The 16,531-nt window shown below is 35.2% G+C and overlaps 1 protein-coding gene across 6 annotated transcripts in view; it reads right to left on the bottom strand.

The window, feature by feature from the left end:
• The window catches only part of CCDC171 (coiled-coil domain containing 171), a 501,053-nt gene that overhangs the window by 197,457 nt on the left and 287,065 nt on the right, over positions 1-16,531 (bottom strand). For all 6 annotated transcript variants that reach the window (XM_031654260.1, XM_031654264.1, XM_031654261.1 and 3 more), the window contains one exon: positions 321-547. In XM_031654260.1, coding sequence (XP_031510120.1) covers positions 321-547 — 227 coding nt within the window. The remainder of the gene's footprint in view (positions 1-320; positions 548-16,531) is intronic.

Here is a 16,531-nt window from a genome sequence, read left to right as displayed (position 1 = left end):
ATTTTTGGTAGAGAAGGGGTTTCACCATGTTGGCCAGGCTGGTCTTGAACTCCTGACCTCAGGTGATCCACCCACCTTGGCCTCCCAAAGTACTGGGATTACAGGCATCAGCCACCGCACCTGGCCCATGATTTTTGTATTTTGATATTTTGGACATTTATTTGGAAGTACTTTTATTTACCATATTAAAATTTTACATGAACTATAAAGAAAATCCAGATACATTCATGTACAACTAATAATTTAAACTACAAATTAGGCTAATTCAAAATTATACCTACAAGTTCTTAGGTTACTACTAAATGAAAGTGTATACATACCATAATGGGCACATGGCCACGCAAACCAAATTTCAGGGCCAGTGTGTTTACTTTATGAAGTCCATGGGCCAGCCTCTGAACCAGGGAATCTTTTTCTACATATGTAATACTCCTGCTACTGTGCAGAGGTATACATTCCATTACCAGACTAATTTTATCCATGAGTTTTGCAAAAGAATTCTTGGCTGCACCTATGAGTAAATGTCCACAAATTCTGGAATTTGGATCTTCGAAGAAAAAGAAAAAAAAAGGCACAAAAATGTGAATTGTCTCTTGTTCGTTTCACAACACTGCTGATCACATAATGAAAATATTTTTTAATTATATAATTCCCATTCACCTGTAGTAATTCATTCAAAAAGTTCCTTCCCACATTATTTTCACTATGAAAAAAAGGAATTCAGAGAATAGCTCACCTACTAAAGAATACATCCAAAAAAAAAAAAAATCTGCATGTATTTACAGTATGCCATTCACATGGAATAGTGATGAATAAAAATTCATCACTCTTTTCTTTGTTTTAAAACCTAACATAAATCCATTTTCTATTTACAACTACCGAAGCTTGTTACCTTCATGCCATACTATTTATATTCTCAGACAAGAAAATATAATTTGCCTTATTCCAAGGCAATTAAAATTTTACAACTACAATTACTTATTTCCCCACAGGATTTTGGTAATCATCCTTCTCATATAATGGACTTAAGGTTCCAGCATATCCAACATGGCCTGCTCACTGCTAGATTCATCAGGTCTGCAATTAATAATTGTGTTTAATGTTGATAAATAAAATTGTCAGTGCTCTTTCTACTAATTGGTGTTCCAGATAATGGTTAACAGGTTTATTTATGCCTTAATAAAGTCGTGTAATTTAGTTTTCCCTTTGCTAGGTAGGTCTTAATCTGTAATTACTTGTCTTATGATACTATCCATGTAAAATGACAAGCACAGAAAGATTATTTAAATTCATAGTATAACATTCTACATTTTTAACAGCCTCTGCTGTTGGTGTTAATTTAAATCTTCTCTTTACATCATAAGCACAAAAAGCAAATTTAGCTAGTCTTACCAACTTAAAAATGTTTTATCCTTATAAGAATACATACAATTCAACACTGAAGAGCAACATTGACTGAGAAGGTTATCAACCAATGGTTTCCTATGGCATAAAGAACTGTCTCATGGAGACATTGTTCTAAAATTTGAGCTTCATTCTACTTATTTTATTCCTTAATGTTTAAAGACAAATTTTGAAATCTATGTAGCAGTCAGAATTTGAAAATGATCTTGCTTAGGAGTTATACATAAATTGGAAATAAAGTGAATAAAAGCATAATATCCTCCAGGTAAAATTTATTTCTATCAGTTATTAATGCATCAACTTCTAGGAATATAAATATAAGGCAATATAAGTTTAATTCTATACACCACTCATTATAAACATACTCTGTGACAGTCCCACGGACAAAAGACAAAGTATAATGAAAATACACAGTCCTTTTGTTAACGATCATATTCCTTAAATAAATAATGGATGAAAAAGAATTAAGTAGCTTTATATGGCAATCAACATACAATACAGAACACTGAGTTAAAGGAATTTACTAAAGTACTATATGAATTAAATAGGCCACTGTTGAATGAAAGAACAGTAAAATTTATTTTGTCTATAATATTCAATATAATACATCATTTCAACACCTAATATATATATATATGTATTCCCTGTTTCTCCAACTATCTTGCAATTATTTATCTGTGCCTTTTTTCATCTTAATGAACTCTTTTTATCTTCACTGTGCTAGCCTAGCATACATGGGTATTTTTTACATGTTTGTTAAATTATATTTCTTTTTATGTCCATAGCTACTGCAACAATGCTAAACACAAGAATACCAAGAGAAACTAATGTTACTTATGATATGTCAAAGGTTCTTGTTTTTAAATAAACAATATAAAAGTTCATTATTTCAGAAAATTTCAGGATACAAAATAATTTTTTTGACAGATAAAGAGCCTTTAAAAGCAAAAATCAATTGTAATTAAATTTTAATAAATAGGCCGGTCACAGTGGCTCACGCCTGTAATCCCAGCACTTTGGGAGGCTGAGGCGGGTGGATCACAAGGTCAGAAGATCGAGATCATCCTGGCTAACACAGTGAAACTCTGTCTCTACTAAAAATACAAAAAATTAGCCGGGCATAGTGGCACGTGCCTGTAATCCCTTCTGTACTGTATAATGTGAAGCTACTCAGGAGGCGGGGGCAGGAGAATCGCTTGAACTCGAGAGGGCAACAGAGCAAGACTCTGTCTCAAAAAAGTAATAAATAAATAGATAAACAAACAAACAAGGTTTTTTAGTTTGTCACAGAAATATTTGTGTAGACACTGATCTGAAGGGTGATACTAAATGACAATATAATTCTGCAATGCATTCTTCTAAATTTTTAAGAAGCAAAAGTCATATGGTCTAAGTTCCTAACTGCTGACTCTCAATGAATTACAGTAAGAGCACTAAATAATTTATGCTATAAAAAGAAATGTTATTACAATATAGTTCACATTATACAGTACAGAAGGCAATTTTTTTTTTATTTCAATAGGTTTTGGAGGAACAGGTGGTGTTTGGTTATATGAACAAATATTTTAGTGGTGATTTCCGAAATTTTGGTGCACCCATCACCCAAGCAGTGTACACTGTACCCAATGTGTAGTCTTTTATCCCTCATCACCCCTCACTCTTTCCCGAGTCCCCAAAGTACAATGTATCATTCTTACGCCTTTGCATCATCATAGCTTAGCTCCCACATATGAGTGAGAATATACCATGTTTGGTTTTCCATTCCTGAGTTACTTCACTTAGAATAATGGTCTCCAATTCCATCCAGGCTGCTACAAATGCCATTATTTTGTTCCTTTTTGTGGCTGAGTAGTATTCCATGGTATTTAGATACCAATTTTCTTTATCCACTTTTTGATTGATAGGCATCTGAGCTGGTTTGCAATTTTTGCAACTGCAAATTGTGCTGCTATAAACATGAGTGTGCAAGTATCTTTTTTGTACAATGACTTATTTTCCTCTGAGTAGATACCTAGTAGTGAGATTGCTGGATCAAACCACAGATTTACTTTTAGTTCTTTAATGAATCTCCACACTGTTTTCCATAGTGGTTGTACTAGTTTACATTCCCACAAACAGTGTAAAGTGTTCCCTTTTCACTGCATCCATGTCAACATCTATTATTTTTTATTGTTTTGATTATGGCCATTCTTGCAGGAGTGAGGCGGTATGGCATTGTGATATTGATTTACATTTCCCCCATCTTAGTGATGTCGAGCATTTTCCATCTGCTTATTGGCTATTTCTATATCTTTTGAGAATTGTCTATTCATATCCTTAGCCTGCTTTCTGATGACTTTTTTCTTTTCTTTTTTTTTTTTTTTAGACAGAGTCTCGCTCTGTCACCCAGGCTGGAGTGCAATGATGCAATCTTGGCTCACTGCAACCTATGCCACCTGGGTTCAAGTGATTCTCTCACTTCAGTCTCCCGAGTAACTGGGGTTACAGGTGCCCACCATCACACCCAGCTAATTTTTATATTTTTAGTAGAGACGGGGTTTCACCACATTGACCAGACTGGCCTTGAAATCCTGACCTCAAGTGATCCACCTACCTCAGCCTCCCAAAGTGCTGGGATTACAGGTGTGAGCCACTGCACCTGGCCTAATGAGATTATTTCGTTCTTGCTGATTTGTTTGAGTTCTTTGTAGATTCTGGATATTAGTCCTTTGTCGGATGTACAGACTGTGAAGATTTTTCTCCCACTCTGTGGGTTGTCTGCTAACTCCGCTGCTCATTTCTTTGGCTGTGCAGGAGTTTTTAGTTTAATTATGCCCCCTCTATTTATCTTAGTTTTTGTTGCACTTGCTTTTGGGTCAGAGTGCAATTAATTCTATATTAAATAAATGAAGAAACAAAGCAATCCTCTAGTGATACAGTTGTAAAATTATTTGTATAATAATACAGAAATAAGAGGAAAAAAATAAAGTCACTAAAGTTCCTCATGTGTGCTTGTCTAGACTGTTGTAAATGTTTGGCTTGTTACATTTAACAAATTCTTATGTTAAATACTTTTGTTAATCACTTTCTTCTCATTTAATAAAATGTGTCTTTAATGAAAGAAGCGAACTCTATATTCTGAAATTACTTTTTCCAATAGAAGGGGAAAAAACGTACATCTAGGGCTAAAATCTTCAAAACAAATTCATAAAGAATTGTTTCGACCGGTAGTTCTAAATCTGTGGGCTGCAGATCTTGATGAGGTGGGGAAGGAAGGACATTGAAAAGTTATTGCAAGAGTTCCACTGCTTTTAGCTGCAGTAACCATTGTGCATTTTGATCTTTATTTAGCCCTAATAAAATATATGCGTGAATAATATAGATGCATAATATTGTGAGTAATAAAATTAAAAGTCCCTTGAAAACATTACATAAATCAACTACTACTCAAAATACACCTATCATGTGGAAGAGAGCGCAATCTACAACATTTTTTCTTATTAAAATGAAGTCCTCATACTCAAAGATTGAGAAATAATCCTTTAACCAAACAAGGTAATAATTAGTAATGTTTAAAATAATGTTAGTAATGAGTACAATAGTAGCAATAATAATTAATATTGTAATAATGAGTAATGTTAATAATGTTAGTAATATTAATAATGAGTATTGTTAACTAAATTAAATTCCACCTCAGTTCTACACACTTGGTAACATTTTGTCAACCCTGACATCTCCATTTCCCTTGCCATATTCCCATTTCTTGTTCTTAGTATTTCTCCAATTTGTTCCATTTTCTCTGTAGTCATGGCCATATCTAAGATGCACTCTTCTCCAGTCTTCCCCCTCTTCAATCCATTCTCCCTATAGTAGATAGAAAACTTGTAACACACAACTAGGATCTCATCATACTGCCTGCTTTTACGCCTCAATGACTTTCTTCTAATCTAAGAATGGATTTTAAACTCCTTAAAACATGGCTCAAAAGCCCTACACATCTGTTCCCTACTTACTTTCACAGGAACACCTTTCACTATTTATATGCAACTTTCTTTACATGCAACTCCTTTTAAGTGACACCAATATATCACAATCTTAAATCATTCCCTCTGAGCAAAATTATGCTTGTGTTCCAAACTGTTAATAATTTGAGAAATGTGAATGTGGACATCATTTTTCAAACTTGGGAGGCAAACATTATAGTAAGATGTTTGCTTCAAAGCAATGTTTTATCTAAAAATCACTGGGCAAAAACAGCCCAGAAAACTACAAAAAAAAAAAAAAAAAAAAAAAAAAAAGTAGTAAGCGAATTTGTCTTACTGTAAAACATACAGATATACACTCATGAAAAAAGCAGTATGATACTGGTACTAGAAGAGAGGCAGAGACTAATGGAGTAAACTGGAAACACAGGAAATAGATCCACGAACTTACAATAATTTAACATGTTACAAATGGCATATCTTAATCAGGGAAAAGATGGATTACAGAATTTAAAAATACTGGTGCAAGCCAGGCATGGTGAATTAACGCCTGTAATTCCAGCACTTTGGGAGGCCAAGGCTAGCAGATCACTTGAGGCCAGGAGTTGGAGACCAGCCTGGCCAACACAGAAAAACCCCGTCTCTACTAAAAATACAAAAACTTAGCTGAGTATGGTGGTACATGCCTGTAATCTCAACTACTTGGGAGGCTGAGACACAAGAATCACTTGAACCCAGGAGGCAGAGGTTGCAGTGAGCTGAGACTGGCCACAGCACTCCAGCCTGGGCAACAGAGAGAGACTCTGCTCCCCCGACCCCCCCAAAAAAGCTACCTGGTCATCTGGATGCAAAAATAGTTTAATCATTTATTCACTATTTACAGCAAAAATAATTCCAGATAAACTCAAGATTTAATGTATCAAAAGTATTCTACTAAACTATGAGCAATACAACCTTGAGGTAAGGCTAGCCTTTCTCAGTAAATTACCGTAACAGAAACCAGAAATAAATGATTAATAATTTTTAAACTATGTAAAAACATCACAAGCAAAATTAAAACACAAGCTGCAAAATTATTTGCACTATGATAAAGTGTTAATATACATGATACACAAGGAGTTTTTATAATTCCATAAGACACAAACACACACCCCCAAATATGATCATAGTCTGATCATTTGTAGAATATGAATGGGCTTATAACAAATTAAAAGATGTGCAACCTAACTACCAAAGAATACAAATAAGTAATAATATAGTGTCTTTTGCCTTTTACATTGATAAAGGTCAAAGAGATTATCAAAATTTTGTGTGCCAAAGCTATTATGAGAAAACCAGAACGGTCAACACTGTTTATGAAAGAACAATGACAGTACTTTCTAAATGTAAAATATACAATCCCATTTCTTATTAATTTAGCCAAAGACATAACTGCACAAGTATAAAATGATTTTATACACAAGTATATTAACTATAGTATGGCTGATTACAATATTGCTTAAACTGGTGAAAAAATAAGAAAAAATAAATACCCATCAACAGGAAATTTGCTGAGTAAATTACAGTAGATATATACAGTGCAACTAGCATGTAACTAAATACAATTAATGATATAGATTTATTTTATTGATATGAAAAGATATTCATTATCCATTGAGAGGGGGAAAAAATAATTACAATGAAGCATGATTATATGATTCCCTCATGTAAAACTGTGTGTGTGTGATTATATTTGTACACATGTATGGGATACTTGTAGAGATCATCAAAATGTTAAGAATGGTCGGAAGTGACCCTTTGAGTGACTTTTACTTTCTGTGCAGGTTTCTGTATTGTGTGAAGGTTTTACGCTGGGCATAAGCATTTTCACAGAAATAACAAAACTATTTTAAAAGCACCATGCGCTACCTTACTCATTCATTCATTAAACAGCTAGCTATAGAATAGCTCATATGTATAAGGGAACTGTGTTGGATAATGGAGAGAGGGGACGTGTAACACTAATTAAGAATCAATAACTCCTATTTCTATTGTATTATTTATTATTATACAAATGCCCCCAAATAAGAATATCCAGAAACATACTCTGATTCAGACAAACGATACTTCTGTTATCATTTTAGACAAATGATACATTTGTGCTGTATACACCTTTGGTAGTCTGGTGGAACCTATGGCTCCCCTTCTCATTTTAAATCCATAAATCAAGAGATGTGGGATTACAAAGGAAACTAATTTTTCTGAAATACAGTTTTCAAAATATTTTAAGTTTGATTATTAATCCATTAAGTACAAGACAGTACATTTAAAATATAGATTAAGTTAGTTTTTTAGAAGACATAACATAGTGAAAGTTTTTGCATAAACCAGATAAGAACATTGAACTTTTTGGGCAGTCTTCAACAAGGCATCACACATGTCATGTTGGACATCAAGTTTTTTTTATATATTTAAAAGTGATAAAAGTCCTGATTCACAAATACAGTATTTACTGCTACAAATGTAATTACAGCTTCAATAGTTCGTTTTACAACATACTGGAGGGCTTCTCACAAAAAAATATCAGAATTCTCCAAGGCTTTTAAATCCAAAACCTAGAGTGGTAAGTTTTTTGTCCTAAAGTCAATGAGTTCACCTTTGGCTAGGTCAACATATTCAACGCAATTTGTATTGGAAAGGAAAGAACTATGAATCCATGGTTCAAATTTTATGCTATTTACATAGAAGTAACTTCAGTAACTCTTTTGAAGGAGTTCTGAAGTCTTTCCAAGGGCTTAAGGCTGCTATTTCAAAGAAAATAACAGAGAATTTCATATTCAGAGAATACTGAAAAGCAACATAAACAAAGAGTACACAGAACCTCACTTTGATGGATGAACAACTAAGTGTGGAGTTGTCCTTTCACTTTCACTTGGCCGGCTGTACTGCACCAGCATCCATTGGTATGGGGGAGACTATGATTACTTCCCATGTAAGTGATGACTCTCATGATTACTGATTAGTTAAGATGAGCATAAACTACATGTGAGATAGCTGCAGTAACTGTATTACAATATAAAAATATCTGTGACTTCTATTAGTACCAAAGTCACTATGCTGCTAATAATTACCATAGTCTACTGTTACCATTCATAATTGAAGGAACTGTCAAAATTCTGTTAGCAGATAGTGAAATGAGATGTAATTATTTTCTCATTCAAGTCCACAGACCATTCCCCCGGCTCTCCTGGATTCTACCCATGGACCCTTTTGAGAAGAGGTCTATGAACCCCTGGTTAAGAGCTCCCTTATCTAAGGAATATACTGCCCAATCATAAATCTATATTCTTGACCCTCTCTCTCTGTCAACTTAAATTAACAAGAAAGCTACGTACCTGAACTACTTCAGTCAGAGAATGACAATATAATATTATGCCCTCGGTTTTACTGACAAGAAAAAAACTTCTGCATCTTCTATGAAATTGCATTTAACTGCAAAGTTATTCAGTATTTCTAATGTGATATCCATGTAATAAATTCCTTTTAAAGTTTAGTGACAGGAAAAGTTCTTTTTCATATGTTTGGAGATATAAGAGAGCATCTCGCTTCTGAAGAACAATAAGTAGTTCCGTTTGCTTAAATTGCAGGTTTATTATGGACAGCATTGGGAGGTGAGATTGTACAAATAGATGAGAATCAGGTAGTGAAGGGTGTTGTTTATCTAGCTGAAATGTTAATTCATGCAATAAGAAAAAAGGAACAATATTGCTGCTGATACTGAGGATAAAGATATGTGACAGATCAAGCACTGCTTACATACATTAACCAATTTAACCATCATTATAACTCCATGAAATGGTATCATTATTATAACCATTTAAAACCATAAGTGAGGGGGAAAGAATAATTAAAATAATCTATCTATAGAACGACCCAATTATACTGAAATATCCAAAAAACAACTAATAAGGAGATTACCTGAGGTTTAAATTTACTTCCTTATATACTCTTAAATGTTTTGTAATATTCTACAATATACTGATGCTACTTCATTATTATTTCAATAACCCTCCTCCAAATGATCACTTTGCTAAATGAAGAAAGGCTGGGAGACAGAGACAAAGGGTAGGTCAGTCTAAGAGTGGAATCATGGATACCCACTAGCAGGTTAGTAACACATGCAAAAAATGAGCTAAGACAACAGCAATGGAGCTGGGGTAAAAAAATAACCCAATAAGAAATGTAGAATATGGAGAATAAGAGTAAGAATAAAAGTATGTTACAGTGACTGCCAGGTTTCTATTTTAGATACTATTTGGCAGATGGTCATGTCAATTACAAAGATAGTTTTCAGAAGGAAGTTTTGGGCCTAAGAAAATGGGTAAAATTTTGAATATGCTGAATTTTAGGGGTTTTTAAGGAAACTCATAGGAAGATAAGTATACAAGCTTTCAGTTCAGGAATGAGGTCTAGGTTACAGATAACATTTGGGAGCCATCAGCACATAGATGGTAAATAAAGCCCTGGCTATATATAGGACTGCTCAGAACAACAAGGAATAAAAACATAGCTAAGTGGCTGGGTGCAGTGGCTCACCCCTAGAATGCTAGTACTTTGGGAGACTGAGGTGGGTGCACTGCCTAAGCTCAGGAGTTCAAGACCAGCCAGGGCAACACGGAAAGATCGCCTTCTCTACTAAAAATTAAAAAAAAAAAAAAAAAAATTTAATGGCTAAGAAAAGACCGATAGTCAAAATCCTTGATTTTAGCCCGATAAGACCTATTTCAGACATCTGATCTCCAAAACTATCCGATAATAAATTCATGTTGTCTTCAGCCAAAGATTATGACAAGTTGTTAGCCCAATAATAGGAACCTGGTATGTATGCCCTCACACATTTTTAAGTTGACATCTAAAAAATTTTCATTATGTATTTGTAACCAGTTGTATGCTGTAAATTTTGGCATTAAAAAAAAAAAAAAAAAACTGACACATCCCTCCTCTAAATATAACCAGTAGAGACCAGGTGCACTGGCTCACACCTGTAATCCTAGTACTTTGTGAGGTCAAGGCAAAAGGATCGCTTGAGGCCAGGAGTTTGAGACTAGTCTGGACAACATAGTAAGACTCCCATCTCTACAAAAAACAAACCTTAGAAATCAGCTGAGTGTGGTAGCACACATGTGTAGTCCTAGCTACTCAGGAGGCTCAGGCAGGAGGATCCCTTGGGCCCAGGAATTCAAAGCTGCAGTGAGCTATGATTGCACCACTGTACTCCAGCCTGGGTGACAGACAGAGAGAGAGACCCTATCTCAAAAAAAAATTAAATTAAATTAAATTACATTACATTAAATGTAACCAAGAGAATCTAAATGCAGGAAGAGTTGGCCCTTACCATAATACATTTTAAAACACATGAACAAGCTCTTCCCTAACAATCAGAAATTCTACCTCATTTGTTTTCTCCAATATCTCATATTTCTATTGCCCTTCTGCTAATTTATTGCAATATGAAACTTACTATCCTATCATCATTTTCTACAATAAAAAAATACATATATAAAGTAAAATTGAAGCCAAGCATGGTGGTATACACCTATAATCCCAGCTACTCTGGAAGCTGAGGCAGGAGGATCCCTTGAGCCCAGGAGTTGGAGGTCACCTTATTTTCAAGCTAAAAAATTTCATGAATGTTGGCAAAAAACACAAGACTCCTGGGTGAGAGACAAGGGGCTTTGACACTCATGGCATAGGAAACAGCAGGAGCTTCATATGTACTACAGTTCCTCTTGCTCCCCAAGTCCCATGGAGGTGACACAGAGTGTCCTAGGCTAATGCTGTACATGTAGTGGGTTTGTGTCATAGCTGAGGAATCCAGAACCTAGGAAGCCCAAATCTTTTACAATGAGCTGAAAACAAACCTGCCCAATCTTTCCCCCAAGGGAAACATTATTTTCATTATACTGGAAAGTAAACAAAATGTGTCCTCTGCTCTGGAGGGAGGTACTGTCCTTATTTTCCAAAGCTGTTTGCTACATAAACTTCCTTGAAAAGATAGCTAATAAATAAATAAATAGAAAGCTGTCAGTGCCTCTGCTCACAAAATATGCAAAAACACAAGACCTGTGGAGAATGTTCTCCCAACAATTATAACTATTCTCTTGCATACACTTTCGAGTTCCTTGCTGCTCTTTCTTTACATTGTATTTACCTGGCAAACCCCCACCCTGATTAAATAAAAACCTTCTATGCCCTGACACCCAAGCAGTTGATCATCTGATGAACTTAATCTCCCACTCACCTGAATGATTATTTCTCACTTTCTTCGCTTCTCAAATAACTAATATCTTCTCACCCTCCTCCATCTCAATTGATAGTCTTGCTTATTTCACTAAATAGTAGCAAGCAGAAAATAATTTTCACATATATCTACTATCAAATCTACCATCCTACCTGCATCTGTACCCATATACTCTGCCTTCCCTCCTGTTACAATGCCTGAACTGTTTGTGTCAACCTTCCTCCCCACGTTTGTGCACTGGATCCCATTCCTTTCATCTACTCAGAGACTTTACATCTGCCAGTTGTGCCTTCCTTCATGTATTAAGATTTTTTTTCTTTCATTCATTGAATCATTCCCCTTACCACACAAACACATTGAATTACCGCTCATCTTAAAACAAAAACCTCCTTTGACCCCTAAATATTGCTCCTGCTCCAACTCAATGTATCTGCTTGCCTTTCATAAAAACTGTCTTTAACACAACTCACTTTCTCTTTAACAGACTGCAGCCGGACTTTGTCTCAACTACTCCACCAAAGCAGTCCCTTCAAGGTCATCAGTTATCTCCATCTTGCCAAATTTGGATTCCTCAATCCTCATCATATTCACCTTAGCAGCAGCATTCCACATGATTAATTACACTCCTACTTGTGAAACACTTTATCTGGCTTATAGGTTACCATCAGGGTTCACCAACTAACTCACTGGCTATTCTTCAGAATCCTTTGCTATACCTTCCTCATTTCCTAACCTCTAAATGTTGAAAGGTGCACAAATCCTCAGAGCTCTTCTAGCTATACTCACTCCCCAAGGCAGTTATGTCCCACCCCAGCCAAAATCTGGATGGAATGCAGGCTTCACTGTTTTAAAAAAGCTCCACAGGTAATTCTAATGTACAACCAGGGTTAAAATCACTACCCTACATGACTTCATCCAATAGCACATGTTATTTAAATAACACTTATACTGAGAGCACTTACCATTTTATCTGTCGTGACATTTTTCTTAAATTCAGATATCCAGCCACCTACTTGACACTTAGGTGTCTAATATATTTCTCAGATGTAATATGTCAAAAAAAACTCTTGATTTTCTCTTCCTACTTGTTCCTTCTCTAATCTCCCCATTTCAGTAACTCTTGCTTCAATTTACCATTTGCCTAAGATGAAAACCTTGAAGCCATTCTTGATTCCTATCTTTCTTTCACACCTCACATTCAACATACATCAGCAAACCCTATCAGCTCTATCTTCAAAATATTTCCAGACTCTAGCCAATAACCAATACAATGATGTTATACTATTCCAAGCTACCATTGTTCCTCACCTTAGAACACTGTACCCTTACTACCTACACCTTCAATTACTCATAGAAGTCAGAGATAATCCTTTAAAAGGTTAAATCAGATCTTGTCATTCTTCCACTCAAAACTTTTCGATAGTATCCCATCTCATCCTGAATAAAATCTAAAGTTCTTACCATAGTTTACAAGGATCTGCATAATATGGGTGCAGGTGTTCACCCTGCCCTTGCTATCTCTCTGACATCATCTTCCACCTTTCTCCCACTATTGCCTCTGGTTCTGCCACTTGGGCCTCCTTGCCATTCCTAAAAATATCAAGCACGTTCCTTTGTTAGGGTTTCCGCACCTCAATTCCCTCTGCTTAGAATGTCCTTTCCCCAACTACCACCCTTTCCCCTCAGATACTTTCACGGCTCATTTCTTCAAGCAGAACACAGGCTTACAGCCCAAGAATTCCAAGCCTTTGAGTACCTACTCAAAGGAAATAAAAACATACGTCCAGCAAAAGACATGTATATGAATATTCACATCAGATTTATTCATAATACTCTAAAGCAGAAACAACTCTACTGCCCATCAATAAGTTAATGAATGAACAAACTTTGGTATAACCATAGAATGAAATATTACTCAGCAACAACAAAGAACAAACCACGGTCACAGGTAATACAGGTGAATCTCAAAAACATGCGAAGTAGATGAATCCAGATATATAAGAATACATATTGTATGGGTAGTACGAAATTTGGCCTCACCTAAGGAGAAGTCTGGCCATTTTCCCACCTCCTGGGAGATAACCTCTAAAACTTTGGCATTTCTGGAGTGATTAGTGTTTTTTGTATTCATGGTGGCCCCTGGGACCACATCTGATAGTTTGTAATTATATGACTCATGCTGAGCACCTGATAGCTTATGCTAACTCTGGATAGCGGCTGGCCATGCCTGAAAGACCAACCATATGATTAGCCGGTTGGGGCTTTGAGTCATATGGTATCACCCCAATCTTCAAGAAGAGGAAGAGAGCTAAATATTGAGGTCAACAATGTGGAGCACCATCCATTCAATCATGCTTATATAATGAAGCTTCAATTAAGAACTCTGGACATCAAAGCTCCAGTGGGTTGGTCATACTCCATGCATATTATCATATATCAATATTGGAAAGGTAACACATCCTGAGGACAACAGAAGCTTTGCATTTGGAGCCGTCCCAGACTTCACCCTATGTGTCTCTTCCTTTGGCTGGTTCTAATTTGTTTCCTTTTGTTATAATAAAACTGTAATCCTAAATATAAGTTTCCTGAGTTCTATGAGTTGTTCCAGAAAACTGTTCAACCTGAAGGAATCCATGTGGGACCCCAAATTTGTAGCCAGCTAGCCTGAAGTGAGGGTGGCCCTAGGGACCCCTGAATTTGTGGTGTCAGAAGTGAGGACAGCCTTTGGGAACTGTTCCCTCCACCTGTGCAGTTCAGCCACACTCCTTTGCACTGTATGACTCCATTTTTATAAGATTTATGAAATTCTTGAACAGAAAAAACTAAAGTGACAGAGAAGACACCAGTGGTTGCCTTAGACCAGGAAGGAGCAGGGGTGATTGACTCCAAAACAGGTGAAGACAATGTGCTATACATTTTCTTGTATACATTCTAGTGTATACATTTTTCAAATTTTACAGTTAAATGAGCACATGTTATTGCATGTAAATTATATCCCAATACATTTGGTTTAAAAGAAAAAGTTCTATGTCTGATATTACTGAGAATGCTGTTCATTCTATCACTTGATATCTCTCTTTATTAAGAGCTGCAGAACAGTTTCCTATCTACTCTTAGCCCAAGGAACATCTGTATTTTTCCTAAATTTTGATTTTTCTTTAATAACATAATTCGCAACTGAATCCTCAGACCAAAATGTGAACACAAGTGTCTAGGCCATCATAGTTGACTTCTTCAATGTCATTCCTGGCTTGAATTTGCTCCTTTTTCTGCTTAGGTTTTAATGAATATTATGTTGTCATATTTTATAAATATCTATAAGCTGCTATATTTTTTCTGGAAAAAGGGGTAAAAAATTTTTCTAAATATATCTGTAATATTTTAGTACAGATTTGAAGGAAAATATTTTCTTTTATTCTTTTACAAAAACCTGAAAAGATAACTATGTTGCTTTGTTAGGTAGTATCTGGATATCCAACTTAGCTTTCTAAAAAAAAAAAAACCTTCAGGCTTTTAGAAGTTGCCCAGAAATTACCCATAAACTACAAAATGTGTTCAAGCCTCATCTATGCTTCCTAAAATTATTTTGATTTTTTATATTATTTTAGATCTGCATTATAAAATATATTCTATAAAAGACGTGAAAGTAAGATTTTTGCTTAGTCATGAAAACTTCCAAGGATGAATTATCCATTTGAAAATTGCTCTTAAAAACTGATAGGCAAATAAAATTACAATTTAAAATACAAAATATCTGTTCACTGTAAAACTCTTTCAACTTTTCTGCATGCTTGTAATTTTTCATAATAAAATGTTTGAAAAAATATGGGAAAATGTGAAAGTAATAATATAAGAAATCACAAAATTTTTTTAAATCTGTAAGTTAAATTATGACTCCCCAAAATAGACACTAGCAGCTGAAGCACCAGAAATGATACTCCGATTGTGCTTGTTTCAGTTCCAGATATGAGTGAAGTTATATAAATAACAAAATCCTATTCACAAAACAATTTTTTAAAATAACGAAATAATAAAACCCTCTAAGTCTCTTCTCAAACTTGACTGTGCATATTAATCACTTGAGGATCTTGTTAAAATGCACATTCTGATTAAGTAGGTCTGGAGTGGAGTCTGAGATTATGCATTTGTATCACATTCCCAGTTGACGCCAATGCTCTTGGTCCATGGACCACAGGGAGTAGCAAGATTCTTTTCATAATTTTTTAAGACTCAATAAACCCTCAGCACTTTTAAATATATGCCAATAACTGTTTATCAATACCAGTATATTTTCTTACCATTTTGAACTTCCTTAGTATGAAACCTCAATGTTGAGTGGAACACAACCTAGGCTTAATTTGCTTGAAAGGGTCGCTATGACCTCTAGAAAGTTAACTCAAAGTACGCAATAAAAAAAGTTCTGAGTTGTACTAGCAGGGGTATATTTGGGTCATCTATCTTCTAGATAATTAAGATGTAATTACAGAGGAAATGTGTGACAAAATATGTTAACATTCTACTTATATCCATCTATTCCTGTGTTTGTTCAGAGATATTTCAAAGCAAATCAGCACATTTGTTTCTATCTTGAGAATTTTAGTCTGGACCAGTCATATCAAAAAGTCCAGCTATCTAAAGAATTCTTTAGTCCATTCCCATAATGATTGATATCCTAACCCTTCGGTGGAAGTAACATTCTCCCCTGTTTGAGGTAAATGATCTCTTGCAGGCACACCATTTGGATACCAAGAAGAGGTAATTTATCTCAAGTGGGCAAACACTATAATGAAAGCAAGAAGGTTGCCACCTGTCCAGTATTTACAGAGGCAACATGAAAACTGGGGTCTTTGCCCACTGCCTATAAGTTCATCATCAAAGTTTAGGA

The sequence above is a fragment of the Papio anubis genome, chromosome 13, assembly GCF_008728515.1.
Source record: "Papio anubis isolate 15944 chromosome 13, Panubis1.0, whole genome shotgun sequence".
NCBI lineage: Eukaryota > Metazoa > Chordata > Mammalia > Primates > Cercopithecidae > Papio > Papio anubis.
Note: the sequence above shows the minus strand (reverse complement) of the source record. Positions and strands in the feature narration are given on the sequence as shown.